At 46.5% G+C, this 18,558-nt stretch overlaps 2 protein-coding genes across 7 annotated transcripts in view; one reads left to right on the forward strand and one right to left on the reverse strand.

Annotated features, from left to right (window-relative positions):
- LOC139583845 (GTPase IMAP family member 4-like) overlaps positions 1–18,558 on the reverse strand; it is a 796,172-nt gene that overhangs the window by 141,462 nt on the left and 636,152 nt on the right. The window lies entirely within an intron of this gene.
- LOC139583842 (voltage-dependent L-type calcium channel subunit beta-2-like) overlaps positions 1–18,558 on the forward strand; it is a 148,777-nt gene that overhangs the window by 10,966 nt on the left and 119,253 nt on the right. The window contains exon 1 of one of the 6 annotated variants that reach the window (XM_071415387.1): positions 9,342–10,391. The exons of 4 other annotated variants lie outside the window; for them this stretch is intronic. In XM_071415387.1, coding sequence (XP_071271488.1) covers positions 10,344–10,391 — 48 coding nt within the window. In that variant the 5' untranslated portion in view covers positions 9,342–10,343. Of the gene's footprint in view, positions 1–9,341; positions 10,392–18,558 lie in introns of those variants that run through there. One more of the 6 variants, XM_071415386.1, reaches the window with a different exon arrangement.

Genomic DNA, 18,558 nt, shown 5'->3' on the forward strand with positions numbered 1-18,558 from the left:
CAGCGCCCCGGAGACACAGCACGCAGAGCCGGCGCAGGATACCCTGGACCAAAAAGGCGTACCGGAGACCAGACACGCTGAGCCGGCACAATACGCCCTGGCTGGATGCCCACACTCGCATGGCACTTGCCTATAGCGCTCCGGGCTATGAACGCGTACTGGCGACACCGTGCGCTTCACCGCATAACACGGTGCCTGACCAGTAATGCGCTGCTTACGATAAGCACGGGGAGTTAGCTCAGGTCTATCGCCTGACTCCACCAATCTCCCCGGCTGCCTCTCGTACCTGTTGCTCTGCCGTGTTCTTTTCGCCAACTCCATTCTCCTGTATCCCTCCTCGCACTGTTCCAGAGAATCCCAGAAGGGCTCTGGCACTCTCCCTGGGTCGACCGACCACCTCTCTATCTCCTCCCAAGTTGTCTCATAGTCCAGTTTGCACTGCTCCAATTTACCACGCTGCTTGGTCCGGTGTTGGTGGGTGATTCTGTAACGCTTGTCGTGGTTGGAAGAAGAGGAGGACCAATGCGCAGCGTGGTAAGTGTCCATATTGTTTTAATACGAAATAATGAATATGACCCACCAGGCTGGAGAGACCTACAGGAGACCTGGTGCTTGGAGGAGGCACCGGAAGGACCGGGCTGTGGGGGAGCACTGGAGCTCTGGTGCGCAGCCTTGGCACCACTCCCCCAGGCTGGATGACTAATCTAGCCCGGACCCTCCAGAGTGCAGGCACAGGTTGAACCGGGCTGTGGATGAGCACTGGAGATCTAGTGCATACTACGTGCACCTCTCCCTTAGGCTCAACTCCCACATTCGCCCGGCACGAGCGGAGCGCAGGCATAGGACGCACTGCACCCTCCCAGCGCCCCGGAGACACAGCACGCAGAGCCGGCGCAGGATACCCTGGACCGAAACGGTGTACCGGAGACCAGACACGCTGAGCCGGCACAATACGCCCTGGCTGGATGCCCACACTCGCATGGCACTTGCGGGGAGCTGGCCTATAGCGCTCCGGGCTATGAACGCGTACTGGCGACACCGTGCGCTTCACCGCATAACACGGTGCCTGACCAGTAACGCGCTGCTTACGATAAGCACGGGGAGTTGGCTCAGGTCTATCGCCTGACTCCACCAATCTCCCCGGCTGCCTCTCGTACCTGTTGCTCTGCCGTGTTCTTTTCGCCAACTCCATTCTCCTGTATCCCTCCTCGCACTGTTCCTGAGAATCCCAGAAGGGCTCTGGCACTCTCCCTGGGTCGACCGACCACCTCTCTCTCCTCCCAAGTTGTCTCATAGTCCAGTTTGCACTGCTCCAATTTACCACGCTGCTTGGTCCGGTGTTGGTGGGTGATTCTGTAACGCTTGTCGTGGTTGGAAGAAGAGGAGGACCAATGCGCAGCGTGGTAAGTGTCCATATTGTTTTAATACGAAATAATGAACACTGAACAAAAACAATAAAACGACAAACGAACACTCCTGTACGGTGAAACAAAACACAGAACAGAAAATATAATCACTCACCAAACACAATGAAAAACAGGCTACCTAAATATGGCTCCCAATCAGAGACAACGACTGACACCTGCCTCTGATTGAGAACCATACTAGGCCCAACACATAGAAATCTACCAACAGAACAAAACATAGAAAACAACATAGAATGCCCACCCCAACTCACGCCCTGACCAAACTAAAATAAAGACATAACAAAGGAACTAAGGTCAGAACGTGACAGGGTGCTTTGCTATAGGAGGGACTGGTGCACTTCACAAAATAGATGGCATCATGAGGGAGGAAAAGTATCTGGATATATTGAAGCAAAATCTTAAGACATCAGTCAGGAAGTTAAAGCTTGGTCGCAAATGGGTCTTCCAAATGGACAATGACCCCAAGCATACTTCCAAAGTTGTGGCAAAATTGCTTAAAGACAACAAGTTAAGGTACTGGAATGGCTATCACAAAGCCCTGACGTCACTCCTATAGAAAATGTGTGGGCAGAACTGAAAAAGCGTCTGCGAGCAAGGAGACCTACAAACCTGACTCAGTTACACCAGTTCTGTCAGGAGGAATGGAACAAAATTCACCCAACTTATTGTGGGAAGCTTGTGGAAGGCTACCCAAAACATTTGACCCAAGTTAAACAATTTAAAGGCATTGCTACCAAATGCTAATTGACGGTATGTAAACTTCTGACCCATTCTCTCTACTATTATTCTGACATTTCACATTCTTAAAATATAGTGGTGATCTTAACTGACCTAAGACAGGGAATTTTTACTAGGATTAAATGTCAGGAAATGTGAAAAACTGAGTTTAAATGTATTTTGCTAAGGTGTACGTAAACTTCCGACTTCAACTGTAACTGGTGGTCTCGAGTGGTATAGTATAGTACCTGTTAGGTCCATGTCCCTGAAAGATACTCTGCACCCTCAAAACGCTACTCATTTGCATGTGTTCTCATTCAGATAGTACAGATTGTATCACGACCCTCAGCTATTTGTCATGGTCACTGTGTCAGCAGAGAGTGAGTGATGATCAATTCTCTGATAGAATGTGAAAGTACCCCCCTCTTCCTCCCCCCTCCTCTACCCTCCTCCCATTGCCTCTGAAAGGTCGAGAGGTCTCTGCCTGCAATGATGCTCCTCCATCAGAACAGTGACACCTGCTACACCTGCCACAGAATGAAGCATTGACGTGATTTGTCAACGCATCGAGGAAAGAATGTGCCGTGTTTAATTCTGACGAGTGAGCTCTAAAAAGGTTTACCCAGTCCAGATAGGGGATTAATATGTATTGATTGATTACAATAGATGTGAAAGCATCACTGGAGGTTATCCGTACGTACTGTTACAGTGCATTCGGAAAGTATTCAGACCCCTTCCCTTTTTGCACGTTTTGTTACGTTACAGCCTTATTCTGAAATAGATTAAATAAAAAAATACAGCATAATGACAAAGTGAAAACAGGTTTTTAGAAATTGTAGCACATTTATTACAAATAAAAAACTTAAATACATTATTTACATAAGTATTCAGACCCTTTGCTATGAGACTGAGCTCAGGTGCATCCTGTTTCCATTGATCATCCTTGAGATGTTTTTACAACTTGATTGGAGTCCACCTGTGGTAAATTCAATTGATTGGATATGATTTGGAAAGGCACACACCTGTCTATATAAGGTCCCACAGTTGACCGTGCATGTCAGAGCAAAAACCAAGCCATGAGGAATTGTCCGTAGAGCTCTGAGACAGGATTGTGTTGAGGCACAGATCTGGGGAAGGGTACCAAAACATTCCTGCAGCGTTGAAGTTCCCCAAGAACACAGTGGCCTCCATCATCCTTAAATGGAAGAAGTTTGGAACCACCAAGACTCTTCCTAGAGCTGGCCGTCCGGCCAAACTGAGCAATTGGGGGAGAAGAGCCTTGGTCAGGGAGGTGGCCAAGAACCCGATGGTCACTCTGACAGAGCTCCAGAGTTCCTCTCTGGAGATGGGAGGACATTCCAGAAGGACAACCATCTCTGCAGCACTCCAACAATCAGGCCTTTTTGGTAGAGTGGCCAGAGGGAAGCCACTCCTCAGTAAAAGACACATGACAGCCCGCTTGGAGTTTGCCAAAAGGCACCTAAAGGACTCTCAGACCATGAGAAACAAGATTCTCTGGTTTGATGAAACGAAGATTGAACTCTTTGGCCTGAATGCCAAGGGTCACTTCTGGAGGAAACCTGGCACCACCCTACGGTGGAGCATGGTGGTGGCAGCATCATGCTGTGGGGATTTTTTTCAGCGGCAGGGACTGAGAGACTAGTCAGGATCAAGGGTAAGATGAACGGCGCAAAGTACAGAGAGATCCTTGATGAAAACCTGCTCCAAAGCGCTCAGGACCTCAGACTGGGGCAAAGATTCACCTTCCAACAGGACAACGACCCGAAGCACACAGCCAAGACAATGCAGGAGTGGCTTCGGGACAAGTCTTTGAATGTCCTTGAGTGGCCCAGCCAGAGCTCAGACTTGAACCCGATCGAACATCTCTAGAGAGACCTGAAAATATCTGTGCAGCGACACTCCCCATCCAACCTGACAGAGCTTGAGAGGATCTGCAATGAAGAATGGGAGAAACTCCCCAAATATAGGTGTTTCAAGCTTGTAGCGTCATACCGAAGAAGACTCTGTAATCGCTGCCAAAGGTGCTTCAACAAAGTACTGAGTAAAGTGTCTGAATACTTATGTAAATGTCAAATTTGTGTTTTATATTTTTAATACATTTACAAAAATAATTCTAAAAACCTGTTTTTACTTTGTCATTACGGGATATGTGTGTAGATTGATGAGTGAAAAAAAACAATGTAATCCATTTTAGAATAAGGCTGTAACGTAACAAAATGTGGGAAAAGTCAAGGGGTCTGAATACTTTCCGAATGCACTGTATAGGGAATACGGTACCATTTGGGACGCAGACACATTTCTTTGGTCAAACTGGCCTGGCCTATAGAGAACTGTGTTTGCCCCTTGTCCCAGACCAGCTCTCTAGCCTACGATTTGACAGTAGAAGTCACATTGCGATTGTCCTTGTGACAAATGGCTCTTTGGAACTTGTGGCGTGTTCTAGATGGAGCAGAATGAACAAGGAGAGGGGAGCGTCACAGAGAGATTATGGCTGTGTCTCAACTGGCACCATATATCTTATAGTGCTCTGGTCAAATGTAGTACTCTATAGCCTCCCGAGTGGTGCAGTGGTCAAAGGCTGTGCCACTAGAGATCCTGGTTCGAGTCCAGGTGCTGTCGCAGCTGGCCCATCGGTATCCGGGTTCGGGCAGGGTTTGCCGGCAGGGATGTCCTTGTTCCATCATGCTCTAGCGACTCCTGTGGCGGGCGAGGTTGGCTTCCGGGTTAAGCGGGCCTTGTGTCAAGAAGCAATGCAACTTGGTTGGGTTGTGTTTCTGTGGATGGACGGCTCTCGACCTTTGCCTCTCCTGAGTCCGTATGGGAGTACAGGCGATGAGACAAGACTGTAACTACCAATTGGGGAGAAAAAGGGTTAAAAATCTAAACAAAAAAATAGTAGTGCACTATATTGGGAATAGGGTGCCATTGGAAAATGCTCCAGAGGGGATACCTGCCGTTTTACAGGCTCCTAACCAACTGTGCTATTTTGTTTGTTTTAATCACCTCGAACTGGACAAAGATATTTTCTTTAATGAGCCCGACGCGAAGGATATACTGCTTCCTCAAGACCCGGCCCAAATCCCTGTCATTCACGCGAAGTAAAGACGGAAATATAGGGGGCGAAGATCGGGGTGCCTTGTGAGAATTTGTCAGTGAGTGGGTAACCCACCTCTACCATCCATTCTATTGGCCAACGTGCAATCACTGGAAAATAAACTGGATGATCTCCGTTCGAGATTATCCTACCAACGGGACATTAAAAACAGTAATATTTTATGTTTCACCGAGTCGTGGCTGAACGACAGCACGGATAATATAGAGCTGTCTGGGTATTCCATGCATCGGCAGGACAGAACAGCTATGTCTAGTAAGACGAGGGGTGGGGGTGTGTGTCTATTTGTCAGTAACAGCTGGTGCGCGATTTCTAATATTAAAGAAGTCTTGAGGTATTGCTCGCCTGAGGTAGAGTAACTCATGACAAACTGTAGACAACACTATCTACCAAGAGTGTTTTCATCTATATTATTCGTAGCCGTCTATTTACCACCACAAACCGATGCTGGCACTAAGACCGCACTCAATGAGCTGTGTAAGGCCATAACCAAACAAGAAAAGTCTAATCCAGAAGCGGCGCTCCTAGTGGCCGGGGACTTTAATGCAGGCAAATTTAGCTAATTTCTACCTGCATGTCACGTCCAACCAGAGGAAAAAAAACTATAGACCACCTTTACTCCACACACAGAGACGCATACAAAGCTCTCCCTCGCCGTCCATTTGGCAAATCTGACCATAATTGACTCGCTCAAAACGGAAGTGGTCAGATGACGCGGATGCTACGCTACAGGACTGTTTTGTTAGCACAGACTGGAATATGTTCCGGGATTCATCCAATGACATTGAGGAGTATAGCACCTCAATAAGTGCATCGACAACAACGTCCCCACAGTGACCGTGTGTACATATCCCAACCAGAAGCCATGGATTACAGGCAACATCCATACCAAGCTAAAGGCTAGAGCTGCCGTTTTCAAGGAGCGGCAACTAATCCGGATGCTTATAAAAAATCCCACTATGCCTTCAGATGAACCATCAAACAAGCAAAACAACAATATAGAACTAAGATTGAATCATACTACAATTGCTCTGACACTCGTCGGATGAGGCAGGACTTGCAAACTTTTACGGGCTACAAAGGGAAACCCAGCCGCGAGCTGCCCAGTGACGCGAGTTTACCAGATGAGCTAAACGCCTTTAATGCTAGCTTCAAGGCAAGCAACACTGAAGCGTGCATGAGAGCATCAGCTGTTCCGGACAACTGTGTGATCATGCGCTCCGTAGCCGATGTGAGCAAGACCTTTAAACAGGTCAATATTCACAAGGCCGCGGGGCCAAATGGATTACCAGGATGTGTACTCAGAGCATGCGCTGGCCAACTGGCAAGTGTCTTCACTGACATTTTCAACCTCTCTCTGACCGAGTTTGTAATGCCCAAGAAAGCAAAGGTAAGCTGCCTAAATGACTACCGCCCCATAGCACTCACGTCGGTAGCCCCAACAGATCCACAGATGACGCAATCTCAATCGTACGTCACACTGCCCTTTCCCACCTGGACAAAAGGAACACCTATGTGAGAATGCTGTTCATTGACTGCAGCTCAGCGTTCAACACCATAGCGCCCACAAAGTTCATCACTAAGCTAAGGACCCTGGGACTAAACACCTCCCTCTGCAACTGGAACCTGGACTTCCTGATGGGCCGCCACCAGGTGTAAGGGTAGGCTTAGTCCCCTTCTGGATTCCCTGTTCACCCACGACTGCATGGCCAAGCATGACTCAAACACCATCATTAAGTTTGCTGACAACACAACAGTGGTAGGCCTGATCACTGACAACGACGAGACAGTCTATAGGGAGGAGGTCAGAGACCTGGCCGTGTGGTGCCAGGATAACAACCTCTCCCTCAATGTGAGCAAGACAAAGGAGCTGATTGTGGACTACAGGAAAAGGAGTGTCGAACAGACCCCCATTAACATTGATGGGGCTGTAGTGGAGTGGGTCGAGAGTTCCAAGTTCCTTGGTGTCCACATCACCAACAAACTATCATGGTCCTAACACAGCAAGACAGTCGTGAAGAAAATATTTGTTATGGGTCCCCAGATCCTCAAAAAGTTCTACAGCTGCACCATCGAGAGCATCCTGACCGGTTACATCCCCACTTGGTATGGCAGCTACTCGGCATCTGACCATAAGCCACTACAGAGGGTAGTGCGTACAGCCCAGTACATCACTGGGGCCAAGTTTCCTGCCATCCAGGACCTATATACTATCCGGTGTCAAAAAAAATTGTGAAAGACTCCTGTCACCCAAGTCATAGACTGTTCTCTATGCTAGCAGTCCCGGAGCGCCAAAAGGCTCCTTAACATCTTCTTCGTCCAAGCAATAAGACTGCTGAACAATCTTTCAAATGGCCACCCATACTATTTACATTGACTCTAAGCGGGCTGTCATGTGCCTTTTCCTGAAGAGTGGCTTCCGTCAGACTACTCTACCATAAAGGCCTTATTGGTGGAGTGCTGCAAAGATGGTTGTCCTTCTGGAAGATTCTTTAGGAACTCTAAAGCTCTGTCAGAGTGACCATCGGTTTCTTGGTCACCTCTCTGACCAAGGCCCTTCTCCCCCGACTGCTCAGTTTGGCCGGACGGCCAGCTCTAGGAAGAGTCTTGATGGTTCCAAACTTCTTTCATTCTTGGGGACCTTCAATGCTGCAGAAATGTTTTGGTACCCTTCGCCAGATCTGTGCTCGACACAGTCTTGTCTCAAGGATGATCAATGAAAACAGATGCACTTGAGCTCAATTTCGAGTCTGAATACTTATGTAAATAAGGTATTTCAGTTTTTTGTATTATTATTATTATTTTTTACTGTTTTGCTCTGTCATTGTGGGGTGTTTTGTGTAGATTGCTTAGGAATGTATTTTATTTCATCCATTTTAGAATAATGTGGTAACGTAACAAAATGTGGAAAAAGTAAAGGGGTCTGAATACTTTCCGAAGTCGCTGTATATTAGCGGCAGCAGTGGAGGAGAGGAGAGAGAGAGACACACCGTCAGTGGCTGCCCTTTCCCCGTGGAGCGGTGTAGGGGACACCCGTGTTCACCGCTGTCTGTTTTAGTCACAGCACAGCAGATGTCATCTCTGCATACAATGAATACATTCGCCTGTATTAGCGGAATCAAACAAAGAGCAACGTTGTGCTATGAGGACGGCAGACACTGAAGACACTTGTTGATATTTTACTGCATCGTTCGGAGCTAGTAGCATAAGCATGTCGCTGCGCCCGCTATAACATCTGCTAAACTGTGTGCACGGCCAGTAAACTTTGATTTGATTTCATTTGGATTTGAAGTGACTCCCTGGCAGAAGGAATAAAAACACAGAGGTATCCTGTAGAATGAAGAGAGTCTGGAGAAATGCTGTTGCTTACCGAAAGTGTATGATGTTAACAGCACAGCTCTCCCCCCTGGAGAGGAAAAGGCAGAGCGAATGTACTCATAGATACCAGCCTTTGAGACGCCGACAGGGAGAGAATTCCCATCAATGTGAGGGAGAGAACGTAAAAGAGATGGTGAGAGATAGAGAGAGGGAGGGAACAAGCATGAGGGAGAGACAGATAGTAGAGGGAGTGAGAAATAAAGAAATAAAGTTGGTGTGTGCCGTCAGGGTTGATGGAGGCAGAGGGAGAGAACGTGAGGGTAAAGCTAATGTTATAAGCTGGTAGTGCCGGTGGCCAATTGAAATTCCTTCTGTGTCTCTTCAATGCAGGGAGGAGACAATGGTAAAGATAGGAGAAACGCACAGCAACAGTCTCTCTCTCCCTCTCCTTCCCTATCCCTCTGTTATGCCCCTTTCCTCTCTAAGCTCCTCTCTCCGTCTCCTTCCCTATCTTTCTGTTATGCCCCTCTCCTCTCGGGGGAAGGGTAGGTTGAGAGAGAGAGGGGGGGGGGGGGTAAGGAGATGGAAGGCTTGATCACAGCAGAGACACAGCAGTGAGTATATAAGGTCTGGACTTAATCATCTGTTAGGCGGAGTGCACTGGGGAGGGCAAGGGAGGAGGAGAGGAGAGGAGAGAGGGGGGGGGGGGGGGGAGAGGAGCGATGAAGCCAGCGTTCCACTCAGTGCTCAGACATGACTGAGCCAGAGAATCTGTGACTGCTCTCTGCACCACAGGGAGAGAGAAAGAGAGAGAGTCCTGCTACTGCTGCTGCTCTCTGCACCAGACAAACAGACACAACAAGACACCAGCCAGCCCAGCAGCCAGCTCTCTGTCTGAGCCCCTGACCACTGCCCTCTCCCTGTCAGCAAAACACTTTCTACAGAAGAGAGAGAAAGAGGAAGAAGAGAGCGAAAGAGCCCCGTTGACTCTTTCCTGTCCATCCATCTGACTGAACCCAAGGTGGCAGAGAGGGAGACGTGGCGAAGGCGGCGCCCCCCCATCAGGAAGAACAGCGGTCAATAAAGGACACCGGTAGCTCCACCTCCGCGTCTGAGTCAGAACCCCTGTCTGCACCGTGTGTCCCCCAGGAGCCTCTACAGGACAGTGTCACAGTACACACACCAGAACCAAGGGAGCCAGCCAGCCACAGCAGAGAGCTGAACAGCAGCAGCACTGCAGAGGATTTGGTTAAAGCTAGACAGAGGAGCAACCCCGGGGTGCTGAAGAGAACAAGGATTTAAGGTGGGGTAACTGGCAGTGCTGTAACAGACCTGTGCCTCACTCAGAGGCACTCTACTCTCTTTGCCTCTCTGCTGTGCTGTGGGACATGTGGGCGGGCTGGAGGGCTAAGGAGGCACTGAGTCGAATTCACCGGGGAAAATGTCCTGCCGAGAGTTAGATAGAGCTTGGGTCTGTCTGTGAGGATCTAAGTGCATGTGTGGAGGGGGAGGAGGGGGGCTCGGCGTGGATACGTCTCCTCTGCTCTCTATTGCTACTCCGTCCCTCCGTCTCCTTCCTTCGTTCCCTCTCTCTCTCGCTCTCTCTCCCTCCACCTCCGCCCCTCCTCTCCTGCTCCACCCTGCGGGCAGAGTGTAAAGCCATGGACCGAGGCTGAGTGGATGCTGCTGCCTGACACGGTGTTTGTGAGGCGGCTGCCGTCCGTTCCTGAACCCCCCTGGTTCCCTTCATGCCGTGCTGTGGGCTGGGCCATCGCCGGAGAGCACAGCTTCCATACGTGAGTCTGCTGCCTAATTCTCTCAATTTAGGACAGAGACAGAGAGGGAACTCCGGAGGCATACTGCATACTGCATGAGTCTTAGTAATGTTCTGCTGTTGTCAACGACAGATGCACTGAGGAAACGGTTCATGTAATGACTCTTTCTAGGAATACCTGTAGCTCGTTCAAAAGTCATGTCTATGTGCGCATGCGTGTGTGTACATGCAGTCACATGCACCTGTTTTCGGAGTGTATGTATGTACATGTTTGCCTGAAAGAGTAAACACACACACATACACACACACACACACACCTGTTTAGCTGCAACCTTGCAGATTTCTCTGCACCCTGTCTGAGACTACACGGTTTTACCGAGACCATTTTTTTTCTCTATCGGACCGGCAGCTCTCTCTACAGAACTCCGCTGTTTGGCATCACGTGCGCCCAGCCAGCCAACCACACTAAGAGGCAGTCGATTGATCTTTTATCCCATGTTTATATGGGGATGGACGGAGAGAGCTTAGGATGCAGTCAGTGGGTGGCACAGAGCGATGTCCACATGGCTGCAGAGTCCGGGCTCGTGCTAGGCTGACGGCAGAGTTTTTAATGGACTTTACACCGTTTATTTCACCTCTCTTCTTTGTTTGTGAGCGTCTGGGCTGTAATGCTGTCTGACAGATAAACTCATTCTAAGGGGTACAGGCTTTTCTTTTGTACTTCAGCCTAATAGAGCGCAGTGAGAGAAACATTCAAGGGTTCCTCCTCCCTGGCATTTATGTCTGCCGAAGTGGGGGAATGGCAGGGCAGCGGCAGACTTGGTCAACATGAGACGAGGTGCAACCAAAATGTTTAAATATCGGCCATTTGTGTTGCTTTTTCCCCACAATTTGACTTTGGGCTGGTTCATGTCTCTAGCAGTATCTGATTGTCATGGAATGAGTGTTTGGGTGGACTCATGCCAAGTTATAGACAGAAGAAATAGAAGTCTCTGGGCCTGAACAGTATACTCTGACACAGTAGCAACTGTTTTTGCCACACACACACACGGGGACACACACCATTTATAACACAAGGACTGCAGAGATAACAGAGATCACCGTTTTATTGCATGACTACTGTCACCACTAGATGCCCCTATAGCACCTTTCAGATTAGATGTTTTATACACACACACACACACACACACACACACACACACACACACACACACACACACACACACACACACACACACACACACACACACACACACACACACACACACACACACACACACACACACACACACATTTTACACATGCACCTAGTACCGCAGCTTTTATGTTACTATAATCAACTCATGATGCAATAGTGCAGGTGTGACGTTCCATTGGGTTCACCTTTGTATGAATTATGATGTCACCCCAGATCTCAGACAGAGCTTGGTTGTTAATGTGAATAGAATGTTCTTCAAATTGGCCTATAGTATGTCGTTCCGTTATGATGCTTTCACTGGTCCAAATCAGAGCCAACCATATCTAAGTGCTTACAGTAGGCTACATACATACAGTGTTCGTCCCAAATTACACCCTATTCCCTATTTAGTATAGTTTAGTCATTATATGGGGAATAGGGTATAATTTAGGACAAAGCCATAGAGGTTCTACATTAATTCCGATGGACAAATTACTCCAGTCCAATCAGCATACAGCACATGCAATGTGCTCCCAGTACAGCTGTTATATCAGACAACTTAAGTCTTTTTGCTGACATAATGGTTGTAAATTATCCACTGCAACGACAACAACAAAATCCTCATTACCGCTCTTCCTCAGTGGTCTCTGTCTAAGTCAATTTGACCATGTCTGAGCGGCATGCACACTCATGCTGCTGTGGTCTGGATTAACATTTACAAAAGAGTGGATTTTAATCTGAGTGATGAGTGGATTAGTGCATGACTGCAGGCAGGGTTTAGGCTTACTGCCCCTTGTACAGCTGGAGAGATGGCTGTTGTCCTCGTCCCTACTCTGCAGGATGCTCTGAGCAGAGGCCAAGAACTCTCTGTGTGTGGGATGCTTTTAAACATGCTAAAGGCATTCCTTGTGGAAGGGTGAAACGAATATATAATGTAATGATTTCGTTTGTGTATACACTGAGTGTGCAAAACATTCAATCAAATCAAATCAAATGTTATTGGTCACATACACATGGTTAGCAGATGTTAATGCGAGTGTAGCGAAATGCTTGTGCTTCTAGTTCCGACCGTGCAGTAATATCTAACAAGTAGCCTAATCTAACCTAACAATTTCACAACAACTACCTTATACACACAAGTGTAAAGGAATGAATAAGAATATGTACATAAAAATATATGAATGAGTGATGGCCGAACGGCATAGGCAAGATGCAGTAGATGGTATAGAGTACAGTATATACATATGAGAGGAGTAATGTAGGGTATATAAACATTATATAAAGTGGCATTGTTTAAAGTGGCTAGTGACAAATTTATTACATAGTTTCTGTCTATAGGCTGGGAGCAACAGAATGGAGTCGTGGTCAGCTTTTCCAAAAGGAGGGCGGGGGAGGGCCTTATATGCGTTGCGGAAGTTAGAAAAACAAAGAATACAATCAATGCAGCCTCAGGATATGTGGTTTCCAGTTTACATAGAGTCAAATGAAGTTCGTTCAGGGTCGTCGATGTGTCTGCTTGGGGGGGAATATACACGACTGTGATTATGATCGAAGAGAATAATCACAGTCGTGTATATTCCCTCCCAAGCAGACCAGGAACACCTTCCTAATATTGCGTTGCATCCCCTTTTGCGGGTCATGTACTCTACAAGGTATTGAAAGCGTTCCACATGGATGCTGGCCCATGTTGACTCCAATGTTTCCCACAGTTGTGTCAAGTTGGCTTGATGTCCTTTGGGTGGTGGACCATTCTTGATACACCTGGGAAACTGTTGAGCGTGAAAAACCCAGCAGCGTAGCAGTTCTTGACACAAACTGGTGCGCCTGGCACCTGCTACCATACCCTGTTCAAAGGCACTTACATATTTTGTCTTGCCCATTCACCCTCTGAATGGCACACAAACACAATCCATGTCTCAATTGTCTCAAGGCTTAAACATCCTTCTTTAACCTGTCTCCTCCCCTTCATCTACACTGATTGAAGTCGATTTAACAAGTGACATCAATAAGGGATCATAGCGTTCACCTGGATTCACCAGATCAGTCTATGTCATGGAAAGAGCTGGTGTTCCTAATGTTTTGTATATTCCGTGTACACTATGGCCAAAAGTATGAAGTATGTGGTGCATATGGTGCGGTAAGAGCCCGAGCACGTTCGTGTGATTCTATCTGCTTTTGAACTCTGAGACTGCTTCCTTCCGTGACACACCACTCTTTCTATGACACTCCTCTCACATGTTTCCAATATGGAGGCCCAAACCACTGTTTCACGTCGGAAATGGGGCGGAACACAATTCCGCTCGCGATGGATATTTAGAGCACGGAGGGAGACCTTGCTGAATGGAACTCGTTCTGACTCTGACAAGCAGCAGACTAAAGGAGCATGTCAGTCTCAGACACTCGGCACGGAAACTGGGCTAATTGAAGACAGCAGGCCCAGCCTAACTGTTTTGTTCGCTCTTACTGGTTCCCATCGTGCAACGGGACTGGAGAGTAGTGCATTTGTAGCCTGTATAAGAGCTTAGCAGCACATTCAGAGTAGCAGTAGTCTGGGTACTGGTCTTTTTAGCTAGAATTCCACTCCTTGCCACTCTTGTCATTTGCCAAAGACATTGGCCTTTTGTCAATCTCAACGTTCAATATGCAGACAGATTTACGGCGCTGTCGCGCCGTAAATCAACGTTATGGAACGTAATGGAACATGAGTTGTGTGCAAATTTGTCGCAATCTAGAATTATAATTTTAAGAACAACAATAAACAATACCGTTACGACCTGCTGCGGCCATTCCCTTGTGAGAAGGCAGTGTCAATGCAAGATCATGTCGATCAAAGTGGCAAGAGAGGACTGTAAATGAGAGAAAAATAAATAATGACACGGAAAATATTAGCCTGCAAGATTCAATCGAGATAGGTTTGCTTCAGTTGCGTACCATTAATGAGTTGCTTACATTTCTGAAATGTTGTTAGGCTCATTTCAGTTATATTATTTGTCCCTCCTACCTTGGAGTCCAGACAGGATACTTTAGGATACTTTCTGCCCACTGTAATTATAAAAAAAAAACATTCAATTGAGTCTATGATGGAAACCTAGTCGTTTCTATTCTAGGCACGAAGATATTTCAACATCATAAATTGAGGTAATGTGATCATAATCATTATTTTTCAATCCATAGTTGACGCCCCTCCTAATGAAAAGGCCATCCTGCTGTGAGCTGCTGGACAGCACACTTGCACATGATGTGTTTATGGATGAGAACGTGAGAAGTAGCTCAGAGGGGAATCGGTGATTGCCTGCTTTGCAATCTGTTCCCTACGTCAACAGCCAGGGTTTCATTAAATAGGCCTAGACAGTAGGCACTATACTTTTTTTAAATTTCATTTATTTTACTAAATTGACACATTTAGCAATGTTCAACTTCAATTAATTGGCACGAAACATAATTCAGACATGTTGTTTTATCTCTGGCTTGCATAGCAAAGGTGGAGTCGGTCACCTAAATTCACTGTAGGAGGCTGGGCCTAATATATTGGCTAGCATACAAATGGTGGATTAATAGCCCAACCTACTGAATAAATGAAATTCTAACTTACACATGTCTTCTCTGTTTACTTCTTTCGCAATTCATCCATCTAACCTGGCATCTCCACTGGCCTCTCTCTCTTCCATCCACTGTGTATTCCCTTTTATAGCTCTTGAACCAGTAGCCTAACCAAATGCGTGTCCCAGAAGTAGAAATAAACTATAATTTGGTCACTTATTTTGAACAATCCCCCAAAAATATATATTTGTGATCAAATTGGCTGGTGGTAAAAATGCAATAAACGGGAATCCTCTTTTCTCCTCGCGTCTAATGTTTATGTTTACAATGACATGTATTATGTCAGAATGTTTCCTGACAGTCTCATTTGCATGAACATTGTCATTGGATGATAGCTCTGAGGGATATTGAATCAGGATCAAATCTCCTCGAGCTCATTCATGATAGAATGTTCATATTTGAAGATTGCCGATAGGCCAGGCTCTTTGGCAAATGACAGGAGTGGCAAGGAGTGGAATGTAATCGCTGAACAGCGACGGCAACCAAGCCAGCGTAGCAGCAACAGAGTAGAAACTACTCATAAGGCCTGTTTCCTGGACACAGGTTAGGCCTAGTCCTGGACTAATCAAATCAAATTGTATTGGTCACATACACGTGGTGAGCAGATGTTATTGCGAGTGTAGTGAAATGCTTGTGCTTCTAGTTCCGACAGTGCAGTAATATCAAACAAGTAATCAAACAATTCCACAACAACTACCTAATACACACAAATCTAAAGGGAGGAATAATAATATATACATATAAATATATGGATGAGCATTGACAGAGTGGCATAGGCAAGATGCAATAGGTGGTATAAAATACAGTATATACATATGAGATGAGTAATGCAAGATATGTAAACATTATTAAAGTGGCATTATTAAAGTGACTAGTGATCCATTTATTAAAGTGGCCAATGCTGTCAAGTCTGTATGTAGGCAGCAGCCTCTCTGTGTTAGTGATGGCTGTTTAACAGTCTGATGGCCTTGAGATAGAAGCTGTTTTTCAGTCTCCCGGTCCCAGCTTTGATGCACCTGTACTGACGTTGCCTTCTGGATGATAGCGGAGTGAACAGGCAGTGGCTTGGGTGGTTGTTGTCCTTGATGATCTTTTTGGCCTTCCTGTGCCATCGAGTGCTGTAGGTGTCCTGGAGGGCAGGTAGTTTGCCACCGGTAATGCGTTGTGCAGACCGCACCACCCTCTGGAGAGCCTTGCGGTTGTGGGCGGTGCAGTTGCTGTACCAGGTGGTGATACAGCCCGACAGGATGCTCTCAATTGTGCATCTAAAAGTTTGTGAGGGTTTTAGGTGACATTCCATTGAAAGTGTTTATTATTTCAGGGGCTTAATCTGTGTTTAGGAAACCACCCCTTACTTTCTCATGGGAAGTGTGGGGTTTTGATACTGTAGGTGGTTTGATGTGTGTGCTTGTGCTTTTAAAGGGTGGCTGAACTTCCTGATTTGCCTCGTTTTTGGATTTGGTTCATTAAGAAATGCTAGCGGCCATGACTGAATTCAAACGTGAGTTGGTTTTGTCTGTGTGCTTCTTAAGAGTTAGCCAAATTCTTTCGCCAATTAGCTTCAACTGGCTGATGTGCTACCGTAGAAAAATTGGTTTGACTTTGGATAGCCTATCTCCGGGGCTAGTTAGGGACCGTTAATAAATTACACAATGTAAATGAGACAGAGCATTTAAAAAAAATACTTAATTTTAACTGAAACTGCAGTTAAATTCATGAATGCTAGCTGTGAGCTAATCTCCCCTGGTGAGTGTGTGGCCTGGAATTCCCAGTTTTCCAGGCTATGTGATCAGAGCCCAGAGCCGGAACGTTGGGCCACTGTGGACACTTTGTCTGGAGCTGGGCTTTCTTGGCAGTGGATGTGCGTTCCTCCACTTTTCCAGAGTGGAGTAGGGAAACATCCAGTAAAACGGGACTCCTAACGGAATGTCTTAGTTTCACAGTTTTTACAGGCTTTTTACATAATCTATCATCTCACCCTCGGACTAGTGGAAACTGTGATATATGTCTGTGGAGGCCTTGTGTGTGTAACATACCTCGCTAAGAGTGGGTGTGAGTGTGATGTGGACAGATCCTGGATCAGTGGGATCTGTCTGTAGGTGCTGCTTTGTAAATAGCGCTACAGGCCTGGGTCGTATACATTAGTGGACTAATTCAGGTCGGCCTCTCCCCATGTTGGCTTGCTTCTGTTTGGTTCCTAATTAATACAACCCTGGAAACAGTGGAGTAATGATGATGGCGAAGTGGCACCACTCTCCTTTGGCTCGGCTTTTACGAGATTGATGCTGAACTTGTAATATGTAATCGCATACTGGTGGTGTCTGGTCGGGCTCTTCTCAAAACACAGCTTCCCACTCTTTCCTATATCTGTCCAGCCCTGATCTGTTTCACCTGTCCTTGTGATTGTCTCCACCCCAGGTGTCGCTTATTTTCCCCAGTGTATTTATCCCTGTGTTTCCTGTCTCTCTGTGCCAGTTCGTCTTGTATGTTTCCAAGTCAACCAGCGTTTTTCCCGTTCTGCTTTTTGCATTCTCCTTTTTCCGAGTCCTCCCGGTTTTGACCCTTGCCTGTTCTGGACTTTGTACCCGCCTGCCTGACCACGAGCCTGTCTGCCACTCTGTACCTCCTGGACTCTGATCTGGTTTTGACCTTTATGCCTGTCCAAAACCATTCTCTTGCCTAATCCTTTGGATTAATAAACATTGTAAGGCTCCAACCATCTGCTTCCTGTGTCTGCAGTTGGGTCTCACCGTGTGCCTTGATAATATCATCAACTCATCCTTAAATTGCTTTTTCTTAGAATATACTCACTAGTGCTCGTGGTCATTTATGAATATGTATACACTGTTGTCATTTCTGTGAGTTTTGCGGTAGGGTTGTAAAATTCCAGTTATTCCTAAAATGCTTAGGTATTTCAGAAATCCCGATTGGAAGATTCCTGGAATCAGGAGGGAACAAACATGGGAATTCTGAGAAATGTTGCAACTTTGCATACATCACTGGTTCCCAAAACGGCAAACGTTTTTAATTTTTAATTAAAGAACTCAGTCCGTGTCACGCCCTGACCTTAGTTATCTTTGTTTTCTTTATTATTTTGGTTAGGTCAGGGTGTGACAAGGGTGGTATGTGTGTTTTTGTCTGGTCTAGGGTTTTGTATGTCTAGGTTGTGTGTGTAGTCTAGGCATACGTAGGTCTATGGTGGCCTGGATTGGTTCCCAATCAGAGGCAGCTGTTTATCGTTGTCTCTGATTGGGGATCCTATTTAGGTTGCCATTTTCCAGTTTGGTTTGTGGGTGATTGTCTATGTGATGTTGCATGTCTGCACTCGTTATATTTAGCTTCACGTTCGGTTTGTTATTTTTGTATTAGTTTGTTTATTGTTCTTCGTTATCATTAAAGAAGATGTATTCAC

Source organism: Salvelinus alpinus, chromosome 8 (genome assembly GCF_045679555.1).
Source record: "Salvelinus alpinus chromosome 8, SLU_Salpinus.1, whole genome shotgun sequence".
NCBI classification, from domain to species: Eukaryota; Metazoa; Chordata; class Actinopteri; order Salmoniformes; family Salmonidae; genus Salvelinus; species Salvelinus alpinus.